Here is a 22,645-nt window from a genome sequence, read left to right as displayed (position 1 = left end):
CTGATTTCTTGACTGCTGCTTCCATAGGGGTTGATTGTGGATCCAAGTAAAATGAAATTCTTGACAACTTCAGTCTTTTCTCCATTTATCATAATGTTGCTGGTTAGTCCAGCTGTGAGGATTTTTGTTTTCTTAATGTTGAGGTGTAATCCATACTGAAGATTGTAACCTTTGATCTTCATCAGTAAGTGCTTCAAGTCCTCTTCAAGTCCTCTTCACTTTCAGCAAATTGTGTCATGCATATCACAAGTTGTTAATGAGTCTTCCTCCAATCCTGATGCCTTGTTCTTCTTCATATAGTCCAGCTTTTCAGATTATTTGTTCAGCATACAGACTGAATAAGTCTGAATAAGTACAGTGAAAGGATGCAACCCTGATACACACCCTTCCTGATTTAAAACCATGCAGGATCTCCTTGCTCTGTTCAAACAACTGTCTCTTGGTCTATGTACAGGCTCTGCATGAGCACAACTAAGTGTTCTGTAATTCCTATTATCTATAATGTTTATGCATATAGTCGACTGCCTTTGCATAGTCAATAAAACAATTATGTACAACATAGTTGCTGTATAGTCCTTAGGCATCTGCTGATTCTAGGTTCTCTCTGGACTTCTTTTTCCAAAATGAATGGTCCAGCAACCCCCACTTCAAGGCTGCCTAACCTAGGGGGGCCATCAGCCAATGAGGGATCAGCCACCATGGGGGTCTGGGGAAGGGGCTCTGGACTTGACAGCTGTTCTGTGGTTCCTTAAGAGCTGGAGGCAGAAGGGGTTTTACACAGTGATACAGGGAAATAGAGACCTCTCCATTCATTCATTCACTCATCTACAAATGTTTACTGAGCACTCTCTTGTGTTAATCCCTGTACTGGGAACAAAACAATGAAATAAGACCCAGTGCTTCCCACTGGAGAAGTCAGAGCTTGGGCTTGTGCTAACATGACCAGTGGCAGGGGGAGTACACCAGCTGAGGGCCCAGCCCCAAGGGCTTGAGCACTTGTACCCAGTGAGAAAAGACCACCAGCCTGTTATCTCCATAGACCAAGGGTATAGTGGAGGGCAAGAAGGAGTGGGCTGAGTGTGTTGGCCAGTCTCTGGGGGCATGTGCTTGCCCCCTAAGAATGCACCCAGGAACGTGCATGGACCTAGAAGAGTACATGTTCAAGTATTTTTGTACATATGAGTCTATGAACACATACCAGAATACACTCAAACCTATGTTCATATGTGCATATGTATGACTGAGCCTGCAAGTACTTGATGAGGAATGTCAGAGACCATATGGAACTGTACACAAGATTATGCAAGCTTTCCCATGCATATATACACACATTTAAATATGTATGAATCTGTGTTTACTCACATATGGACACATCCGATCTGTTTATGTGTCAAGCTTGCCTCTACATGTATAAGCATATGTGCATATATAACTTTACATATATATATGTACACACATGTCCAATTCTGCATATTTAAGTTACCAATACCCGGGAGAGCTGTGATGGGGATGGGGGAGAGTGACAAAAAGAAAGAGAAGAGAGGAAGGGGCCCCTTAGCATTAACAGCCATTGGCTGTTGATTCCTGCCCCAGACCCAGGCCACTGCAGGGTCTGCCTCTTCTCTTTAAGTGGTATTGATTCCTCGGTCGATTTGTTAAATATAACCTCAGGGAAGGAGCCAATGTAAAAAGCATCCCCAATTCAGCAGAAAGAGACTGACTTGATTCTTGGGGCAGGGGAGCCTCTATCACAACCAGCTCTGCTGATACCAGAATGGCCCAGAATGGCTGGAGGAGGATCAAGTGTCAACCTCTCCAGGCTGAATAATTAATTCATGACAAGACCAGGAGTGCTCCATTCTCAGGAGTCTGTCTCTTTAAATCTGGTCCAGCGCTTCCTAATTCGGGGGGGGGGGGGGGGGGGGCCAGAACAAAACAAACCTATAAACAGCTCAGCCCTCACTCCAGCCTCAGGCCCCTCCTTCCTGCCAGAAAGTCCATTTCTGTTTTCCCAACCTCTAGAGCCCCAAACCCTCACATCCTATTCAGAAGGGTAGCTTGGAAGGAAGGAGGAGCAGGTTGACAGTGTGCAAGGGCTCCCAGATGCAATAGAAGACCCTAGTGAGGTGCCCAGGTACTGGTATAGGGAGAGGAAAGCAAAAAGCTGAATCACTACACCAACCTGGTCCCTGTGCCTAGGGGTGTTTGGGGGAGGAGTCTAGCCAGGTGGAGGAAACCAGAGCAGCGCAGCCCTGGGTTTAGAGGGGAAGGGCCGGGAATGACTTCCCCCAGGATGGGACAGTGTCGAGAAAAGGCTGATCCCACGGAACCTGCAGAGGTGGTGCCACAAGCGGGACTAACGGAACTGGGGTCGTTCGGGGGCCTGAGCTGGGGATTTTCCAGTCTCTCTCCTAGCAAAGCCCTTTCCTGATCACAGAGATTAAGAAGAGGTTGAAAACCCCCAACCCCGCCTCAGCTTAGGCGGGGGGTGCTCCAAAGTCCTCCCCTTCCTGGGGCTGACCCACCTGCCCGCTCTTCCCAGCCCGGACAGCCCCACGCGTGCCAGATAGGGAGGAGCAAGGAACTAGCTTAAATGTGGTGGTGTGGGTGGAGGTGAGAATGGAAGTGAAGTGGAGGTGGGAGTGGGGGCGGGGGCAGTAGAAGGGGAAGCAAGTCAGAGCTTTGGAAAGCCAAACTTCTCAGCAGCCCCGGGAGTCGGATAGAAGAGAAAACGCAAAAGCCCCGATTCTCGGGAGCCTCCCACCCCGCCTCCCGCGGCAAGGAGGGCGCGGAGACTCCGTTGGGGGCGGAGGAGGAGGCCTGGAGGCGGGGAGGGGGTAGACAAACCCTGCCCACTCGGCTCCAAGCCCGGAACGGCCGCGGAAGTCGGAGACCGGCGCTCAGGGCGAAGAGGGCACTGGGGGCGGGGGGCTCCGCTCCCCGCCTGACCCCCTTGCGCCCCCAGCCAGGAAACCAAAGGCTCCTCAGACTTTAGAGACGCCGACGGACCAACCGAGACTGCCATCCACTGCGCTTCACGGACTTGCCCCACCCGTACCTCCACGAGGTGCTCCCAACTCACTGGTGAGCGCGGCAGCACGGGCGCTGGATGCAGGGGCAGCCACGATGGCCCCGCGCGCGGGACAGCCGGGGGCCCGGGGACTGCTGCTGCCGGGGCTACTGCTCGTGGCGGCGGCGCTGAGCCGGCCCGCCGTGCCCTGCCCCTTCCAGTGCTACTGTTTCGCTGGCCCCAAGCTGCTGCTGCGCTGCGCGTCTGGCGCCGAGCTCCGACAGCCACCGCGGGACGTGCCGCCCGACGCGCGCAACCTCACCATCGTGGGCGCCAACCTGACCGTGCTGCGCGCTGCCGCCTTCGCCGGCGGGGACGCGGACGGGGAGGAGGAGAAGGCGGGCGTGCGCCTGCCGTTGCTAACCGCCCTGCGCCTTACGCAAAACAACATCGAGGTGGTGGAGGACGGCGCTTTCGACGGGTTGCCCAGCCTGGCGGCGCTCGACCTCAGTCAAAACCCGCTGCGCGCCCTAGGCGGTGCCGCCTTCCGCGGGCTGCCCGCGCTGCGTTCGCTGCAGCTCAACCAGGCGCTGGCGCAGGGCGGCCCCTCTCTGCTGGAGAAGCTGGACGCCGCGCTCGCCCCGCTGACAGACCTGCGCCTCTTGGGCCTGGCAGGCAATGCACTGAGCCGCTTGCCACCCGCCGCGCTGCGCCTGCCGCGCCTCGAGCAACTGGATGCGCGCCGCAACGCGCTTACGGGCTTGGGCACCGACGAGCTTCGCGCGCTGGAGCGCGATGGCGACCTACCCGGGCCGCGCCTCTTACTCGCCGACAACCCTTTGCGCTGCGGCTGCGCTGCGCGACCCCTGCTGGCCTGGCTGCGCAACACCACGGAGCGCGTACCCGACGCGCGGCGTCTCCGCTGCGCCGCCCCGCGGCCGCTGCACAACCGGTCTTTCCTGGATCTGGATGAGGCGTGGCTGCGCTGCACTGATGGCAATGCCGACGGTCGTGGGGAAGAAGTGGAACTCACAGGCCCGGAGCTAGAAGCCTCCTACGTCTTCTTTGGGCTAGTGCTGGCGCTCATCGGCCTCATTTTCCTTATGGTGCTCTACCTAAACCGCCGAGGCATCCAACGCTGGATGCGCAACTTGCGTGAGGCCTGCAGAGACCAGATGGAGGGCTACCACTATCGCTATGAACAGGACGCCGACCCACGCCGTGCGCCTGCCCCAGCTGCCCCCGCCGGCTCCCGCGCCACCTCCCCGGGTTCAGGCCTCTGAACTTCCCCTATCGGGGATTAGGGCCTGCCCCTGCCAGCTGATGATCTTTACTGGGGCTGCCCGGCCTGCTCCAGCCTGACCTGAAGCCGTGGGTGTGATACACCCGTGGTCTTGGGGCATTTAGACTTGCCCTTGACCGGCCTGAGATCTTTGAATCATGGCATTCCCCCCTCCCCCCAGGCTCCAGGCTGTCCTGCCTCTCCCTAGCCTCTGTGAGCTCCTACCATCACAGAACTAAGATACCTCTGTTGACTCCAGAAACCCCACCCTTCCATCCCAGACTCTGATACATCTCTCCTACATCAAAAGGGTGCCTTCTGCCCCTTTTAAGACTCACCAAGATACCCTGTCCTTCAAACAGGAAGCTCTGAGATGGCCTCCACTGACTTCTGCTTTGAGCCCCAACACCCTCAACACCATCTTCGGCCCTGCCCTGTCTCTAGCTGGAGCTCCCCTCCCAGGGCTCAGGGCCTCTCACAACATGTTCTGGTCTCTGAAGCAGAATACATCCATCAGAAGGTTTTTGTGGACGTTGAACCCTTGGCCCAGCCCCAGAGCTCTGAGCCTTCCATCCTGCATTGAAACCCACCTCCTGGGCTCCAGGGGGTCTGGCCCCAATCTGAGGATGTATGTCATACTCCCTGCCTCCTTCACCACCCACCACATCAGCTCTGGCTCTAGGCCCCTCCCTTAGCCAGGGCTTGGAGCTCAATTCCCAGAGACAGGCACACCCATTCTAGCCTTAGTGTGGAGCTGATCCTCACCCAGACATTCCCCACGAGGGCTCTGATCCCTCAATCCTCAGTGCTTGTCCTCAGTCTTAAACTCTGAACTTTTCACACCAGTCTGAAATTCATTCCCCTGCTTAAAACATAGGCTCTCCATTCCCCCCACTCCCATCACTTGTATACAGTATCCACCTCTGTCACTCACTAGGTCAAGGTGCAGTGAAGAATCTCACCGCTGGAATGTGCCCACTTCCCATCCCTCCCAGGATGAGCGCTCCAGTCCTGCAAGATGGTTGCCAAGCACTCCTACCACACACTAGGAGATCTTCATGGGAAGGGAGAAAGTCTTGGGGGTGCAGTATGGATGCTTGGACCTCAAGTCCAAGATTCATGCATCCATTGTGGCCTCAGAGGAGTGGGGAGAGAGCTCTGAAGGGCTGGGAGCTGCTGCCCACTGATTTTTTTCACCCTCTTTCCCACCCATTTTGGCTCTTTTATGGGGATTCCTTACCCCCACCTGTATGCTTTCTGGAAGAGGAAAGAGATCTCACCTCCTGTCTCAGGCACAAGCCCTCCTGTCCAGGGTCAGAGCCTCAGCACCCTGCCTTCTGCATGATCCCAAAGCACAATTGGTGAGTAGGGAGGGGGCTGCCTCTCCCTCACTTCCCACCCCTAGGTCAGGCAGAATGGCTGGCCTGTGCTGCCTCTGCACACAGGAAGTCACCTCCCTTCAACATACTGGCTTGAGGCCTATCTTCCCTCTCCCCACCCCAAAAATCTGGATCTCCCTTGGGCAGTTTTCTATAAAGTGTGCAATAACCTGCAATACTCTGTTCTTGTAAGTGATGCTGTGTCATTCCTGCTAACGGAGCGTTGATTGGATGGGGACATGTGAAAGGGTACTTTGGGCCATTCTGAGGTGGGGCAGTGACCCTTGATGTCTTCCCTGGAACTGTGGACCCTGATTGTACATGGCATGACTGAGGTTTGCCACATGGAGGGACTTCCCATTGGGATGGCATTGTGCTCCAAACTCAGTTTGCCTTTCGTTCTCTACCTGTCGAGACCAGATGGACAGCTATCAACAGCAGGGTGGGATCCTGAGCACCCTCTTCCCCTTCTGCTCCTCATCACTGGGGGGAGATGCAGGCAGTAGTTAGACTAATAAACACTAGCCTCAGACAAGGCTATCAGAAAGGAAATCCAGCCACTGCAAATCAGAGGCAGTTAATTCCTTCTGCAGTCAGACAGGAAAGATGAGGGATCATTTGCTGCTTTGGGATCATCCCCTTTGATGAATGACCTGATACTCCATTATGTCCTGGGTCATGCCCTACTCTCTGGCTTTTTGAGGGAAGGATGGGGGTGCGGGGAGAGGAGAAGAAAGCTGAGAGAAGTAGCAGCCTAGAGGGAGAGGATGTAGATAAAATGACCCCTTGAGATATATGGAATGAAGAGACGAGTGGGTTCTGGGCCAGTACCGCAAGAGTCAGGGGCTTATTTCCTGCCTCAGGTTCACCAGGCAGGCTTGTTATTGCATTCAGGATCACAAAGCCCAAGAACTATGTTACAGAAGTATAGAATTCTGGCATTTTTGAATTTTAAGGCCACATAATGCTAGTTTGTGCCTTCTAAAAGTTAGAAAGGACCTCAGAAGTAATATGGGAAGCCTCCCCAGCTGATTCAACAAGAGTACCCTCTCAGGGTGGGGACCTCCCCTTTCAGTACCAAAGGATTCTGCTTGTGACTCCCTGACAATCCCAGCTTTGCCTTAGGGCCAGGAACAAGCGTCACCCCACGACAGTCCTCCACAGGATGGAAGACCATGCTTGAGTCTCCTTTTCTTCTCCCAACAAATCCCCTCCCCTTCTCATAGTCATTCCTCATGTGAAAGAGTTAAATCCTTTTGCATGCCCATCTGCCAACCCCCCTAGGACAAAATGCTGATGATCTTTCTAACACAGGCTCACCTCCTCAGTTCCAAAGATGTGTCCTCTGGTAATACAACCCAAGACAAAAATAAGGCTTGGCAAATAAACATGTGATTAGCCTAGTTGTGGGTTCACTGTCAGCAAAATTCTTGGAGACTTTTTATATGTGGCTGCTAAGTATTAAACCAGTACGAATGAACTCACTGCCATCAAGTTGATTCCAACTGAAAGGGACCTCTGTTTGGGCTTCTGAGGCTGTAATTCTTTACAGAAGTAGATTGCCCTATCTTCCTCTCATGGAGGAGCTGGTGGGTTTGAACCACTGACCTTCTGGTTAGCAGCCAAATGCCTTACCTATTATGCCACTTGAGTGCCTACTGTTTGCCAGTTGATGTTTAACCTTGGTGCCACTGATGCCTATTAAGTGCCCTCTCTTGGCTGCTGTCTTGCAGCTTGTTAGTGGTCTTTGGCCTTGTGGGACTATCAACAGGTTCCCAGGGGCCCTCAGTCTTGACTCCTATGCAAATCCAGCTATTCATTCAACTTTTGCTGAATACGACTCTGTAACTCCTACAGAAGCTGATAATCTAGGAGCGCAGGGACCACATTTAATCAATGTCCAGAGACAAGAAATCCTGGGGAAATGTGAGAACTGAGATTAGGGGCCCCTGAGTAGTCAAGGTAGACTTCCTGAAAGACATTATATTTGAATTGGGTTTTGAGGGATGAGTAGGAGTTGGCAGAGTAGAGAAAGAGCAGAGAGATTGGTTTGTGCAAAGGTCTGGAGGCAGGAAGATCTTAGTCTAAAGATTGGAAAAGATGAAAAGATGAACAGTGGCTGGGGGTGCACAGGTAGAATGACGTGTGTGGGTAAGACAGGTCAATATTCTCCACATTCTGCCTCCACTGGGAGAAACTGGAGGGACCTCTGCCCTCTGCAGGAAGGAGGAGAAATCAGGGAAGTGGGGAGGTGGTATATGTGGGACAGGATAGCTGCACTGTGCTGCTTACCTATGCAGCTTGGTTGTTCCTCCCTTCTGCCTATCCTCTTAGTGCCAGGCCACATGCTGTGCACTGGAGACGTGGAGAGGAATCAGACCTAAGCTGTGCCAATGAAAGGTAAGACCAGCAGTGGGATAGGGAAAGGACCATTGTGGAAGCCCGAAAGAGACCTCAGGGAAAAAGGTGACATTGAGGGGTCAGGCTAGCCTTACCCTTACAGCCTGACACACCCACTCACTCTGTACCTTGCCTCAGCAGTGCCTAGGCCCCCCTGAATAGCCAGCCTCCCCCTCTGATCGCATGCTGGGTGAACAGATGCTCAGAGGTCTGGGGACCCAGGGCAGGGGTTGGCATGACCACCTCCAGGATGTTCCCTTAACAAGCATGTATGGTAGAGAGCAGGAAAGGGAGATAAAAGGTGTAATTATCCCAAAGGTGATAGATGAGAACAAGCTATACATTTTGAGAAACATGTCAGATTTAACTAGAAGTTCAGCTGTTCAAACCCACCAGGTGCTCTGCAGAAGGAAGATGGGGTAATCTACTTTGGTAAAGATTTACAGCCTCAGAAACCCAATGGGGGTTGCTATGAGTCACAGAATCCACTTGGTGGCAGTAAGTCATGGTTTGTTTCTGTTTTGTTTTTGGTGACTCTCTAAAACTAGTGTGATTTCTTTTCAAATTAGAAACCAAAAAACAAAGGAAAGCCACACTGGCCATTTCCTTGAGAAACATCTTGCCTGCCTATAACCCTCACAGCTGGGGTGGGAACTAGGCAAGACCCAGCAAGAAGAGTCCAAAGGACTAAATTTCAATCTAAGCTCAGCACCCAACTTGTCAAACCATTTGGTCACTATAAAATACTAGCTGAGTCCCTACCATGTAGTGGGTGTGGGTGATCCAGCAGTGGATGTGGCCAAGCCAGCTTCTGCCTGTGTGGCCCCAGTCCAAGGCTGTGTCCTTGAACAAATCCCTGCCCTTCTCTGGCTTCAGGTTCCTCTTCTGTCTAGGCTGGGGGCTGGGCTTATGACTTCCAGAGCCACTGCCTGTGCTAACTGAAGTCCGTCTCCTTCTTCATTAAGTCTCTGCCTGGCAGACTTGAGGCCCTAATTTATGGGCATGGCCTTTCCCAGACTGAGAGAAGTGACTGGGGCAGTTAATATCCCTTCAGTGTCCCCTCCTCCATCCCCTTACCACTCCCTCACAACCTCCACCCACTTTCCTCAGTGCTGCCTCAGGGTACTTAGCCGAGGGCTGGCCAACCCTATGGAGACCACCTTAACTGACTCTTCATTGTACTGGCCCCAGAGGATGGGAGGATGTCCCCCCAGGTTGTCCCTGCTTCCTAACATTGTATCTCCACTACTTGGTCATTGCCTCCTGCAGCCAGACCCAAGCCTGTGGTAGCCAGGTTTTACCCTGGAGTTGGGGAGTGCGGGTGGGGAAAGAACAATGAAGCGGTCTGAAGGTACGGAGGCAGAAGGCTCTTCAGTCTCCCTTGGCAGCTTCTAGCAGGCCTCAGAAATCCTACTCTGGCCTCTTGGAGAAGTAACCCTGCTCAAGGATCATTCTTGAGAGAAGGGGAGCTCCACCCCGCTGAGAGGAGAAAGGCGCTTGCTCTGGGCCCCTAAGCTCTGAGGTCCCCAGGCATAAAATTTATTCCTCCTGAGACTTGCTGTCAGTTGCTTGCTGGACCCAAGACACATCCAGATGAGCCAGTTCCTGCTCTGGGTCCTCGGTAAAGACAGTAACCACACGTGGTCATTATTATGATGATGGGAAGCACAGGGGGCCTGAGGAAGCCCCTAACTATGGTGATCATGCAAACAGGGGGCACTATTAATAACTAATTGGGACGAGAATAAACTGAGCCTATACCCAGCTGAAAGGCCTTGGACTCCACATAGGCTGGCCAATGGTACAGACAAGACCTGTAGAAGAAAAGTAAAAATCCTAGACTGCTGGACTAACTGGTCCACCAGAACCAGGTAACTAATACACTCCCCTTCCTTGAACACTGTCTCCAGCAACGATGAACTACTGCGTGAGCCCTCTTCTCCAGCCATGCCCAATTACTCAGACTGTAGTCATTGTGCCCAAGCGATTTCATGTCCCTGAGCCTTTGCTCACACAGTACCTTCTATCCCAACACAGTCTTCAAGACAGCTCAAGGCTCTCTCTCCTCTTCTTCCCTGACTTCACACTCTTTCTCCCCCTGCTGGACCATCCAGAGTTTTACTTGTATTAATTGGTTTGCTTGCCCGTTACCCTCACCTGACCAGAAGCTCTCCCCAGGACAGAAATTGGACCAGGTTCACTATTAACGTCCCCAGTCCTGGTGCACAGGGGTCTGTGAGCACTCTCTCTGCCCCTGCTCTCGCAGAAATATGATATACTGGAAAAGAGGCATCATGCAGGACTCTGTGTCCTATCTGCTGCCCATCAGATGCTCATGTCCTTGGGCTCCCACAGCCTCCCACTTCATTAAATTAAGACTGCAGCTATAGAAGATGTCTGGGTGACCCTCTTCTTGTTACTGTTCTAGAAACTGAGTTGGAAGGAAATGTAGTTTTAGGATATTTGAACATAATTTAAGGAGTCCTGGTGGCTCAGTGGTTAAGAGCTCAGATGATAACAGAAAGATCAGTGGTTCAAACCCACTAGCCGCTCTGTGAGAGAATGATGTGTCAGTCTGTTTCTGTAATGGTTGTAGCGGTAGAAACCTTATGGGACAGGTCTACTCTGTCCTGTTAGGTTGCTATGAATCAGAATTGATTTGATCACAGTGAGTTAAACATAATTTAGTTTTAAGTTCTTGACTTTGGATTTCTAGCACTCTATTTGAAACATTTGTCCAGGGTTCTAGCCTGGCAACGCCCACCACTGGTTCAGCCTCTGACCAACCTTGGTTCCTGACCCAGGGATCTGCAGCGACATCTGTTGACCAATTGTGTCAGAGCAAAGCCAGTTTTAACTTTTCTTTGCATTTATGTGCCATCTGCTGGTAAACATGAGAAAGTTCATTAATTCAACAATCCACTCAACAATATTTAAGTGCCGTGGTAGAAGCTCTGGTGGCGTAGTGCCTAAGGCACTTGACTGCTAACCAGAAGACTGGTGGTTCAAACCCACCAGCCACTCCTTGGAAGGAAGATGGGGCAATCTACTTCCCTAGTGATACTGCCTCGGAAACCCCAGGAGGGGTCACTATGAATTGGAAACAACTCGACAACAGTGACTTTGTTTGTTTTTTTCCCTTGAGTATGTGCCAAGTAGGCAGCTCTGGTAGTGCAAATGGTTGAATGCTTGGCTACTAACCAAAAGGTTGGTGGCTCAAACCCCTCAAAGGTGCCTTGGAAGAAAGGGTTCTGAAAGGTCACAGTCCTATGGAGTCCTATGGAGGACATTCTACTTAGAAACACATGGGGTAGCCGTGAGTTGGAATTGACTCAAAAGTAACAGTTTATTATTACTATTTGCCAAGCACTGTGCTAAAAAGAGCTGGAGATACAGCAGTGAAGAAAACTAATAAGGTTTCTACCCTTGAAAAGCAGTAATGGTAATATTCACAATAGCAAAAAGATGGAAACAACCTAAGTGCCCATCAATAAATGAATGGATAAACAAACTATGGTACATATGCACAATGGAATGCTATGCAATGTTAAAGAATAGCAATGAATCTGCAAAACACTTCATGACAGGTTGAGCCTGGAGGACATTATGCTGAGTGAAATTAGTCAATCACAAAAGGACAATTATTGTATGAGACTACTGCTATAAAAAGTTTACACAGAGAAAGAATTGTTCTTTGAAGGTTACCAGGGATGGGATGGGAAAGGACGTACAAATACCAACTAGAGGGTAGATATGTATTAACTTGGGTGAAGTTACAATAAGAGGGATGTCAGTACGAATGATTAAGGCCATGGAAGACATAGGGTGGAGCACAAGAGTTAAAGGCAATAAAGGTGAATACTATTACATACACAACCCTGCAATAATAGTAATAATAATTTACAAGTGGATGCAAAGATAGACAATCTGAACAGGAGTAGGAAGGTGAATGGGACTACACACATGAATATATACAGATTTGGTCTGACGAAGACTGATAGAACCTACCTATTTATTTATATGTGCTACAAATATATCCATGAATGTAGCAGAGCATACAGGGGACAAAGTTACAAAGAAACATCTTAGTCATAACCAAATACCCTGAGGGAATGAGTTGCTGGGTGTGGAGCCTCAGGACCATAGTCTTGGGGGACACCAAAGTCAACTGGAATAACGTACTCCACAAAGACTGTTCACAAAGACTGTTCTACATCTTAGTTTGGTGAATAGTAACTGTAATCTTAAAAGCTTGTGAGCAGCCATCTAAGGTGCTATTACTGGTCTCTCCTTGCTCAGAGCAAAGAATAATGGAGAAAATCAAAGAAGCAGGAAGCAATTAGTCCAAAGGCCTCTGGACCATATGCACCCCAGCCTCCTCAACCCTGAGACCAGAACAAGATGGTGCCCAGCTACCACTGTTGATCACTCTAAAAGAAATAACAATAAGAAGTCCCAGATAGAGTAGGGGAAAATGTGCAACAAAACTCAAAAATAAAAAAAGCCCACTTATTGGTCTGATGAAGATGGGTAGAACTCCCAAGTCTATGGTCCTTAAGCTAGGAATGGAACTTAACCCCCATGACTCAACTTGTAGCCAAATGATAGTGCTATAAGGCGGACTATAATATCAGGAGGGTATGTACTCATACAACAATCAAGCATATGAGATCAAGAAGACAGCATTTGCCCAGGGATGGAGCTGGGAAGGTGGGAGGGGATGGGAAGGAAGAATGAAAGGAAGGGGTGGGCACACAGGGGAAGTGGGAAGAACGCTGTTACAATGTGGGGATTGCAGTGAATGACACAAAACAGAATGTATATGGATTGTTGAATGGAAAACCAATGTGCTCTGTAAACTTTCACCCAAATAACAATTAAAAAAAAAAGCAGCTGTTGAACAACACACACACATATATACATATATATATATATATATATATATATATATATATATATATATATATACATATATATATGTATATACATATGTGTGTTTGTGTATATATATATATATATATATATATATATATATATATATATATATACACATATATACATATATGATATTATCATTAGGGTTACTATTTATTATGTTGTCATACCTTGCTCCCCCCATGAATCTGTGAGGTCCTCGAGAGAAGGGACTGTTTTATTTATCTCTGTGTCTTCCAGGTCCAGCGCAGGCCCCAGCAAATTGTGCATGAAGTTTGTGCATTATAAGGTTGTGTTTTTTCTTCCTTTCTTTGTTTTTATTGAGGTATGATTTATGTATAGTAAAACTCACTCTTTTTGGTGTACAATTCTGAGTTTGACAAGATAAAGAAGTTCCACTACCAAAAAAAAAAAATCCCTCCTGCTACCTCTTTGTAGCCAGCCTTCTCCCCAACACTAGCTTCAGGCAAGTACTGATCTGTTTTCTGTCCGCATTGTTTTGCCTTATCCAGAATATCATAAACTTCTTTCACTTAACACAGTGCATTTGCGATTCATCCATGTTATTGTGTGTATTGGTAGTTTGTTCATTTTTATTGCTGAGTAGTATTCCATTATGTGGCTGTACAATGGTTTATCCATTCACTAGTTGAAGAACATTTGAGTTGTTCTTAGTTTTTGACAATTATAAATACAGCCACTATAAATATTCACATGCAGGTTTTTTGTGGGGATGTAGCTTTTCATTTCTTTTCAGAGTGGAATTGTTGAATCTTATTAGTAAACAAAAACAAACCCACTGCCGTTGAGTCAGCTTTGACTCATAGCGACCCCTCCTTGGGTTTCCGAGGTGGTATGACTATGGAAGTAAATTGCCCAACCTTCCTTCCAAGAAGTGGCTGGTGGGTTTGAACTGCCAGCCTTCTGGTTAGCAGTCAAATGCCTTAGGCACTATGCCATCAGAGCTCCCATCTTATTAGTAAATATGTTTAAATTTATAAGAAACTGCCAAATTGTTTTCCATAGTGCCTGTACCACTTTGCATTGCCACTGCTGTGTATGTGAATCCCACCCAGTCCTTCCACATTCCTGCCAGCACTGTTTGTTGCAAAGACAACTGAATTGCCTTTGTTGAAAATCAGTTGACCATTTATGCACAGGTCTATTTCTGGATTCATTATTCCATTCCACTGAGGTAGGTGCTTATCTTTCCACCACTACTGCCCTGTTTTGATTACTGTAGATTTACAATAAGTCTTGAGATCAGGTAGTTGAAATCCTTCCAACTTGTTTCTTTTACACTTGTTTGGTTATTTCTGTTTCTCTAGCTCTAGTTGCACAGTGTCTAAGGTATTTGACTGCTAACCAGAAGGCTGGTGGTTCAAACCCACCAACCACTCCTCAGAAGGAAGATTGGGCAATCTACTTTCATAGCGATACTGCCTCGGAAACCCAAGGAGGGGGTCGCTATGAGATCTGACTCCATGGCAGTGAATTTGGGTTTGTTTTTTTTTTTGTTGTTGTTTTGTTTTTGGAGGGGGGGGGGTTACATTTCCATGTAAATGTTAAGATCGGCTTATCGCTATCTACAAAATTTTTTTTTTTAACTTTTCAGAGATCTTGATTTAGATTGCAATAGATCTATAATCAGTTTGGGGGGAATTAATATCTTAACAATATCGAATCTTCCAATTCATGAACAAAGCATATCTCTCAGATTAATTTTGTACCACTTCAAGTATAACGTAGAAGCCTTACAAATAGGTCCCTTTACCTTCCCCCATTGACTTTTTTTTCAGTTGTGATTTGAGTGAAAATTTACAGAGCAAATTCACTTTCCATTCAACAGTTCACATACACTTTGTCTCATGACACTGACTACAATTTACCACAATGCAACAGCTCCCCTCCCACTTCCTCCTGATAGTTACCTCTTCCCTGTGTCCATCCCTCCATGCACTCCTGTCCCCTGAGCTGTCTCCTTGTGCATAAGCAGTCCTTCTTTCTCCCATGATTGTTCTCTCCAAGGAGTGTATCTACCTCAGGTAAATGTTCAACTCATATGTCTGTCTTTTGTTCGGCTGGAAGCCACAGGTGTGGCTTCAAGACCTGAAGGGCAGCTAGGAGCCAAAGTCTCAGTGGTTCCACCAGGCTCTATCAGACCAGCAAACCTCCCCTCCACCTTCTTTTTTTTTTTTCCCAAATGATCTTTAGTTTTGTTCCACATTGTTCTCCCTCTCTATCCAGGCTCTCCTACATAGATCCTCCTCCGAGTGGTTGACAGTGATAGCCAGGCACCATCTAGTTCTGGTCTCATAGTTGTATAGGCTGTGGATCGCATGGTGGACCAGTTGCTAGGACTAATTGTTTCCATGAATCTTTGGTTTTCTTTATTCTTCTTTGCTCTGGATGAGGAGAGACCCATCGTTGCATCTAGATGGCTGCTTAGAAGCTTTTAAGATCCCAGTTGCTACTTGCCAAAGTAGGAGGTGGAACAATGTTTTGTTTAGTATGTTATGTCAATTGAGCTTGATGTCCCCAGCAACTATGGTCCCGAGCCCATTGGCTTAACTACTCAGTCATTCTAGGTAGCTGGCTGTGACCAAGAAGTGACTACAAACTTGTCCCTAGTCAGCTCTACTATACACCTAGGAATTTTTACAGATCATACAAATACACTTGTAGAACCATTGTCTGCCAACCCTATACATGGTCTTGGGTACACTCCCCGCTCCATATACCTAATAGTTCAGCCTGTCCACCCATCTATCCACCCATATACCCACATTTGCCTTCACTGACAACACAGTAGTGTATGTGCAATAGGGTTCAGCTTTGTTGTCTGTACCTCTCTATGTCTTCCTCTCCCCCATTGACTTTTATGTTATACTTGTCAAAGGAGCTCTGGTAGCATAGTACCTGAGGCACCTGACTGCTAACCAGAAGGCTAACGGTTCAAACCCACCAGCCACTCCTCAGAAGGAAGATGGAGCAATCTATTTCCGTAATGATACTTCCTCGGAAACCCAAGGAGGGGTCGCTATGAGTTGGGTCCAACTTGATGGCACATAACAACAACAACAACTTATCAACTGTATTTCATCTATATTCATTGATAACCCTATCAATCAATGCTAAAATTTTTCCTTTCAACAGTCATATATATTTTAAAGAACTTAAGAGAAACATATACAATATTTTATATTTATCTCAATGTTTACCGTTTCTAGTCTATTTTTTAAGATCTGATTTTATCTTTGGCTTCATTTCCCTTCAGCTTAAAGAGCTTCCTTTTGATTTATTTCTTTGAGAGTAGGTTGGCTGGTGACAAATTCTCTTGGTTTTTCCTTCACCTGAGAATTTCCTTATTTTGCCTTCATTCTTGATGGATATTTTCACAGGGCATAGAATTCTGGGTTGACAATTCTTTTCTCCTAGGACTAAAGATGTTGCTCCACTCTCTTCTGGCCTTCATCTTTTCTGGTGAGAAATCTGCATTTAAATCATCAGTCTCTGCATGCAAGGTCATTTTCTCCTAGCTGCCTTTGGGATTATTAAAAATATATCTTACGCACAGAAGGAGTAGGCTGGCTGCCTCCCCAATAGCTGTACATTCCGCTGGTCCGGGGGCTGGACCATTGAACTGGTGCTGAGACTGAGCAAACAGTGGGCTTCTCCACGACGGTTTCATCTGGCCCAGTCATTGGGCCCAGTCAGTAAGCTGAGCTAAACATCTGTCACTTTTGGAAGCTGTGCATCATTTTAATCTTTGCTAACCATTGTGTGTGGGCGAAATGGGTGTTTTTATTGAGGTTGGGAAGGCTTAGGGGGTACCTAAAGTGGAATAAAGGGAGTTCTTTGGGTTCCTATTTAAATGGGTTTTATTTTTTTAATTCAATGTCTAATAAATTCTATAGTGTCTTAAAAAAAAAACAGCCCCACGGTGGTGTCCTCCGGGCAGAGCGGGCCTCCACCCCCCATGGGCCCCGGTGTGTCAGGGCGCTCAGGTGCACCAGGGCAGCGAGCGTGGGCGGTGGCGATGGTGCGTGCCAGGCCTGCTCCTCTGCCTTCCGCACTTACAGCAGGCGCCACTGCCAGCCTGGCTACTGCGCCTCCTGCTACCCTCCCTTGGCGCCCCTTTGGCATGTCGCTGGCCTACCCCTTCTTTAGCTTCCTCTGGGTCAATTTAAGGAGGCTTGTGGTGGGGATGGGCAATGATTTCTCTTCACTATGGCCACCCCCACTGGGCTTCTGTTGGTCGCTGTAGTCTTGCTGCTAGCTACACAGCCCAGACTGCTCCTCTGGCAGGAGGCTTTGCCACCACCAGCCTGATACATGTCCTACTTGGCTCTCCGAAGGCCCCCTTCCAGGAGCCTTCACAGCCTGCCACGCAGCACCTCCAGGTGGCGCTCTAGGTACTTCATCATGCAGAACTGCCTCCTGTGCGGAAGGCTCCCGGCTGACCCTGGAAGTCCGTATCCAGCCGGCGTTAAACAGGACCAGGAATCTAAGTGGACGAGTGTGTGGGCGCCCAGAGCCAGCGCCTGAACCGATCCCAGAGGATGTACACCTTTGTCTTCAACCAGGGGTGCCTCTCAATAGGCCCCACGTGTGGCCCTTGGTCCCGGAAGGATAACGACTCACGGCAGTTCAGTGTGGAAACCTTCATGCTCCATGGTGATGTGGAAGAAGGCAAGGTTTATATCGTCTGCTGGATGAGCATCTGGACTTGGACGAGACCCTTCGATCCTAGCCGGAAGTCCTGTTTCTACAACACCGCCTTATACAGCTGGCAACTTGCAGATGATAAAAAGGGAAGTTTGGTTTGTGATTACTGAGACTTTGGCTCTTCCTCCCCCAAAGACAGGGCGGCAAGAAGAGTTTTCAGAAGAAGGGAGCCCCACCTGGTGGTCAAGAAGCACCTGTGTCATGGTTTAACGCCTTGTATAGGACACTGAAGGGCCTGCTGGTGGCGTAGTGGCCTTCATATGTGCTGCTGTGCTGTTGACCTTGCTCCAGCTGACCCTGAGGAGGCGGCTCCCCCTCTGGCCACCCTGCTTTCTTGGCAGCCTGTGGGGGCAGGCTGAGGGAGAGCTCCAGTAGCCCAGAGGCCCAGGAGATGGGCTCAGTGGTCAGGGCAATGGAGGGACCCTTGTCTGAGGAGAGGAGTGAAGGGGAGACTCAGTCTACCTCAGGGGAAGAGCTGGAGACTGTGGACCCTTCAGAAGGCAACTAACCAGTCCCTTTTATACTTAAAATAAAGCTACGTTTTTACTTTTTAAAAAATTATCTTCAACTTTTCTTTTTTCTTTTTTGAGAGTTAACAATCAATCATGGCTGTTTACATACTCAGAAATCACGTCCTTTCCAGCAGACCCTGGCCACCCACAGAGAGCCCTCCAGCCCGGGCCTGTTTTCTGGAGGTGTTCCCAAGGGCCACAGGAGAAGACTGGCAGGAGCCAGGACTCCTTGTCTTTGCCCCCCCCCCTCCCCCGAGGGTGCTGCTGGTGCTCCATGCTAAGGGGCGGAGCCCCTACAGGTCTGTGGTGCCAGGGTGGGCCGAGGGGCTGGCCACAGGGCTGCTTGCCAGGCTTCAGAGCAGCCAGTCGCTGGGCGAGGTGCTGTGGCCGTGGGGGCCACGGAGAAGTTCTGGGCGGAAGTTGGCAAGGCAGTGGGCGTGCTTGGTCAAGTGCTCACTGCAGGTGACGCGTTTGGAGCAGAGTGGACAGTGGAAGTGTTTTTCGCCCATGTGGGTTCGGTAGTGGCGGGCCAGCTCCTCTGAGCACGTGAATTTCTTCACTCAACCCAGGGTGAGGCACCCACATACTCTATGGAGATGCATCCTTAGGTGCAATCGACCACAGGGCACCAGAGGAGCAACATTTGCATGGAGGAAATGCAGGACACACAGGACTGCATAACTGTGAGGGCACAGGGAGTGGGGGGTACTGGGAAGGGTGGCCAGGAGACTGGGTTAGGGTTGGGAATGGTCATTGGGAAGTGAAACCAAATGTACACAAAATATTGAATGTAAAACAAACCGTAAATTTGCACCTAAAGCACAATATAAATAAATAAAATTTTATCTTTGGCATTTAGCAGCTTCTTATTCCGCATCTATGTGTGTTTTGTTTTTATTTTATTCTGCTTGAAGTTTGCTGAGCTTGAAAAACTAAATATATGCCTTTTACCAAATTTGGGGAGCTTGGAGCCATTATTTCTCCAAATTTTTTTTCTGCACCAATCTTTTTCTTCTCTCTTCTAGGAGTCCAATGGCATGAATCTTAGATCCTATGATATTGTTCCACAGGTTAATTTTTTAAATCTATTTTTCCTTGTTTTTTTCCCCCCTCATATTCTGCTATTGAACCCATCCAGTGAATTTTTATTTCAGATATATTTTTTAGTTTTAAAATTCCATTTGATTCTTTTACATAATTTATATATCTATACTGAAAAGAACTATCTTTCCATCCACTTCAAGTTATATTGTTGTTGTTGTTATTTGCCGTCGAGTCACACCTGACTCATAGTGACACCTCCTTGGGTTTCCCAGGTGGTATCTCTAGGGAAGTAGATTGTCCAACCTTCCTTCCGAGGAGTGGCTGGTGGGTTTGAACCACCAGCCTTCTGGTTAGCAGTCAAGTGCCTTAGGCACTAAGCTACCAGACCTTCTTCAAGTTATAATAGCTACTGTAAAGTCTTTTCTAATAATTCCAGCATCTGAGTCATCTCAGAGTTGGTGTCTGTTGATTGGGTTTACCTGTAAGAATTGGTCACATTGTTTTAAATTATGGGGATTGCAGTCAATGTATTTAAACAAAATGTGTATGAACTGCTGTATAGAAAATGAATTTGCTCTGTAAATTTTCACCCAAATCACACTTAAAAAAAAAAAAAAATTTGGTCACATTTTCCTGCTTCTTTGTATATTGAGTACTTCTGGATTACATCCTGGACATTGTGTATGCTAATGTTGTGTAGGCTCTGGATCATGATATAATTCTCTACAGAATGCTGATTTTGCTTTTGTTATTGTTTCAGGAGACAATCAACCAATTTAAGTTTAGACCTTAATTCTGTTTCAGCTTCTGTGCATAATGGTTCTAGTATCACGGCAAAGTCACAAGGGAAAAGAGATAAGGGGAAACCAGAAGGCATTCACCCCTGTGCAGATTGTGTCTCCAAGTTCTGATTCTCCTGCACTAAGTGCTTGCTTCCCTTTAATTTTCAGAATCAGTAGGTAGTTTGGGTTTATTTATTTACTTATTATTTTGTCTAGTTTTTCAGGTGTAATCAGTGGGAGAGAGAAGCAGTAGTGGAGGTACTCCATTTGATGAGAACTTAAACCTCCTGCTTGGTTTACTTTGATTTTCTGGAGTTTCAAAAGCTGAGAACAATGAGGCTTTAAAACAGAAGGAAGACAGTGATAGCAGCAGAAAAGTTTAAATCTAGGAGGTAACAGAAAATCCTTATCCTGTGTTTATAGCTCTGTTAAGCTGTCAGAGCATTTCTAAATTGTAGCGGTGGTGTGTATGCTGTTGAGTTGATTTTGACTCACAGCAACCCTATAGAACTGCCCCCACAGGATTTCTAGGCTGAAATCTTTATGGAAGCAAATTGTTAGGAGCTCTAGTTGGTATAGTGCCTAAGGTATTTGACTGCTAACCAGAAGGTTGGTGGTTCAAACTCACCAGTCACTCCTCGGAAGGAAGACTGGGCAATCTATTTCCATAGTGATGCTGCCTCAGAAACCCAAGGAGGGGTCGCTATGAGTAGGATCTGACTCGATGGCAGTGAGTTTTTCTCCTGCAAAGCGGCTGGTGGTTTTGAATTGCTTATCTTTCAGTTAGCAGCTGAGTACTTAACCGTTGTGCCACCAAGATTCCTTAAATTGCAGTAGCTGGCCCAATATGATTACTTCTATTTTTAAGATGAGAAGACTAAGAAAAAGCTGGTCATTTGCCACTGTCTTCTCAGATCCAGTCCTTGCCCTTCTGCTCTGAATTGCAGGGCACTATTGCTGTTAGGTGCGGTCAAGTCAATTTCAACTCATGGTGACTTCATGACAATGTAACTATCTCATAGGGTTTCCTAGGTTGTAATCTATATAGGGGCAGATTACCAGGTCATCCCACTGCTGGGAAGGTTTGATTTGCCAACCTTTTGGATAGCACTCAAGCTCTTTAAATGTTGCACCACCTCGGCTCTTTATTGCAAGCTGCTGACCGCTATAAACTGCATTTCCCAAGATCCCTTGAAAAATGTAAATTTTAATTAGATTTTATCAGTAGGAGGCACTGGCTTTAAGTTGAAGGGTATGTCTCCCACTCCTTCTGCTTTGAGCAGCATCCCCTGCAATGACTGTGCTTCATCTGTGGTTCTGACTTCCTCAGGTACGCCTTCCCTCAATGCTCCTGCTAGGCTTTTTCCTCAGCTCTGGAGCATCTCTTCTTCTCAATGTCCCTCTACCCAAGGGTGGCAGTGGTTCCTTGTACCTAGTCTTTGGGTTATTTCACATCTTATTTGCTCTTTCATCTCTTCTAACACTTTAATAATCAATTTCCCAAATTAAATTCCTGCTATTGAAATATTGGCATGGCTCTGTTTATCTGGACTCTCATACAGTCCACATGGAAGAGCAGCAGAGCTGAAGTTCTGACTTACATCTCCTGATTCAAATGTCAGCATCTTCCCATTGCCCTACTTTGGCTGGAACAGAGCACTGGAAGAGACAGATACCCTTCTGGGCAACCAGGAGGGCAATGCTTTGATCTAAGTTGTACATTATTTTACAGACTAAAAATCTTTTCCTTATATAATCCACTCTGTTAAATTCTTTTTACATTCATGGGCATCTTCCTTATATATATATATGTGTGTGTGTGTGTATATATATATATATATATATAACCTCATTGCCATCAAGTCGATGCTGATTCTTAGTGATCCTTTGGGTTTCTGAGGAAATAGATCGCCCAGTCTACCTTTCATGGAGTGGTTGGTGGGTTTGAATCACCAGCCTTCTGGTTACAGTCAAATGCCTTAGGCACTACACCACCAGAGCTCACCCTAGAAGCAAACCAAAGGTCATGGATCCCAGTGGTGTCTGAGAGGGACCAGAGGTTTGGCAACTTACCCAAGGCCAGTAAGTGGAAGGAGGAGGGAAGGGTAAATGTGCTTGGCTATCTCCAGAAGGGAGCACAAGGATCAGGTTAGAGTCCGGCACAGACAGGGGGGGAAAACACATGATCCAGCCATGGGTCCCATCTATCAGACCAGGGCAGCAGGGGCAACATTGCCTGGTCTGTGTCCTGCCATGGGTTCATGAGACAGAAATAAAAGCACAACCAGTATCCTCCATCACAAAAGACCTTTAATGGTCTCCTATTTATGGTTGTTTTGTTCATTTGTTCTGTTAGAATTGAATAAACTATAATAACTTATTTGACATAATAAGGAATGTCACAGGTACAACAGATAAACCCAGCAGGTGGTCCACGAATGAGGATGTCACAAAATAATCACTTAACAGAGGGGCCCCAGGCCTGGTGCAGGGGGACCTTGGCTGGCCCAGAGATCTGTCCCACCACCCTTTGCCCACCACGTCCTGGACATACACACAGTCACTGTGTAAGA

The 22,645-nt window shown here is 47.8% G+C and overlaps 1 protein-coding gene across 1 annotated transcript; it reads left to right on the top strand.

Annotated features, from left to right (window-relative positions):
• Positions 1–3,126: 3,126 nt before the first annotated feature.
• On the top strand, positions 3,127–4,293 carry TPBGL (trophoblast glycoprotein like). Its single transcript, XM_007940932.1, has one exon. It carries the CDS (start codon positions 3,127–3,129, stop codon positions 4,291–4,293), a length of 1,167 nt encoding a protein of 388 aa, XP_007939123.1.
• The last annotated feature ends 18,352 nt before the right edge of the window (positions 4,294–22,645 follow it).

Source organism: Orycteropus afer, unplaced genomic scaffold, assembly GCF_000298275.1.
Source record: "Orycteropus afer afer isolate SDZICR_OR568_19922 unplaced genomic scaffold, OryAfe1.0 scaffold00074, whole genome shotgun sequence".
Taxonomy (NCBI): domain Eukaryota; kingdom Metazoa; phylum Chordata; class Mammalia; order Tubulidentata; family Orycteropodidae; genus Orycteropus; species Orycteropus afer.
Note: the sequence above shows the minus strand (reverse complement) of the source record. Positions and strands in the feature narration are given on the sequence as shown.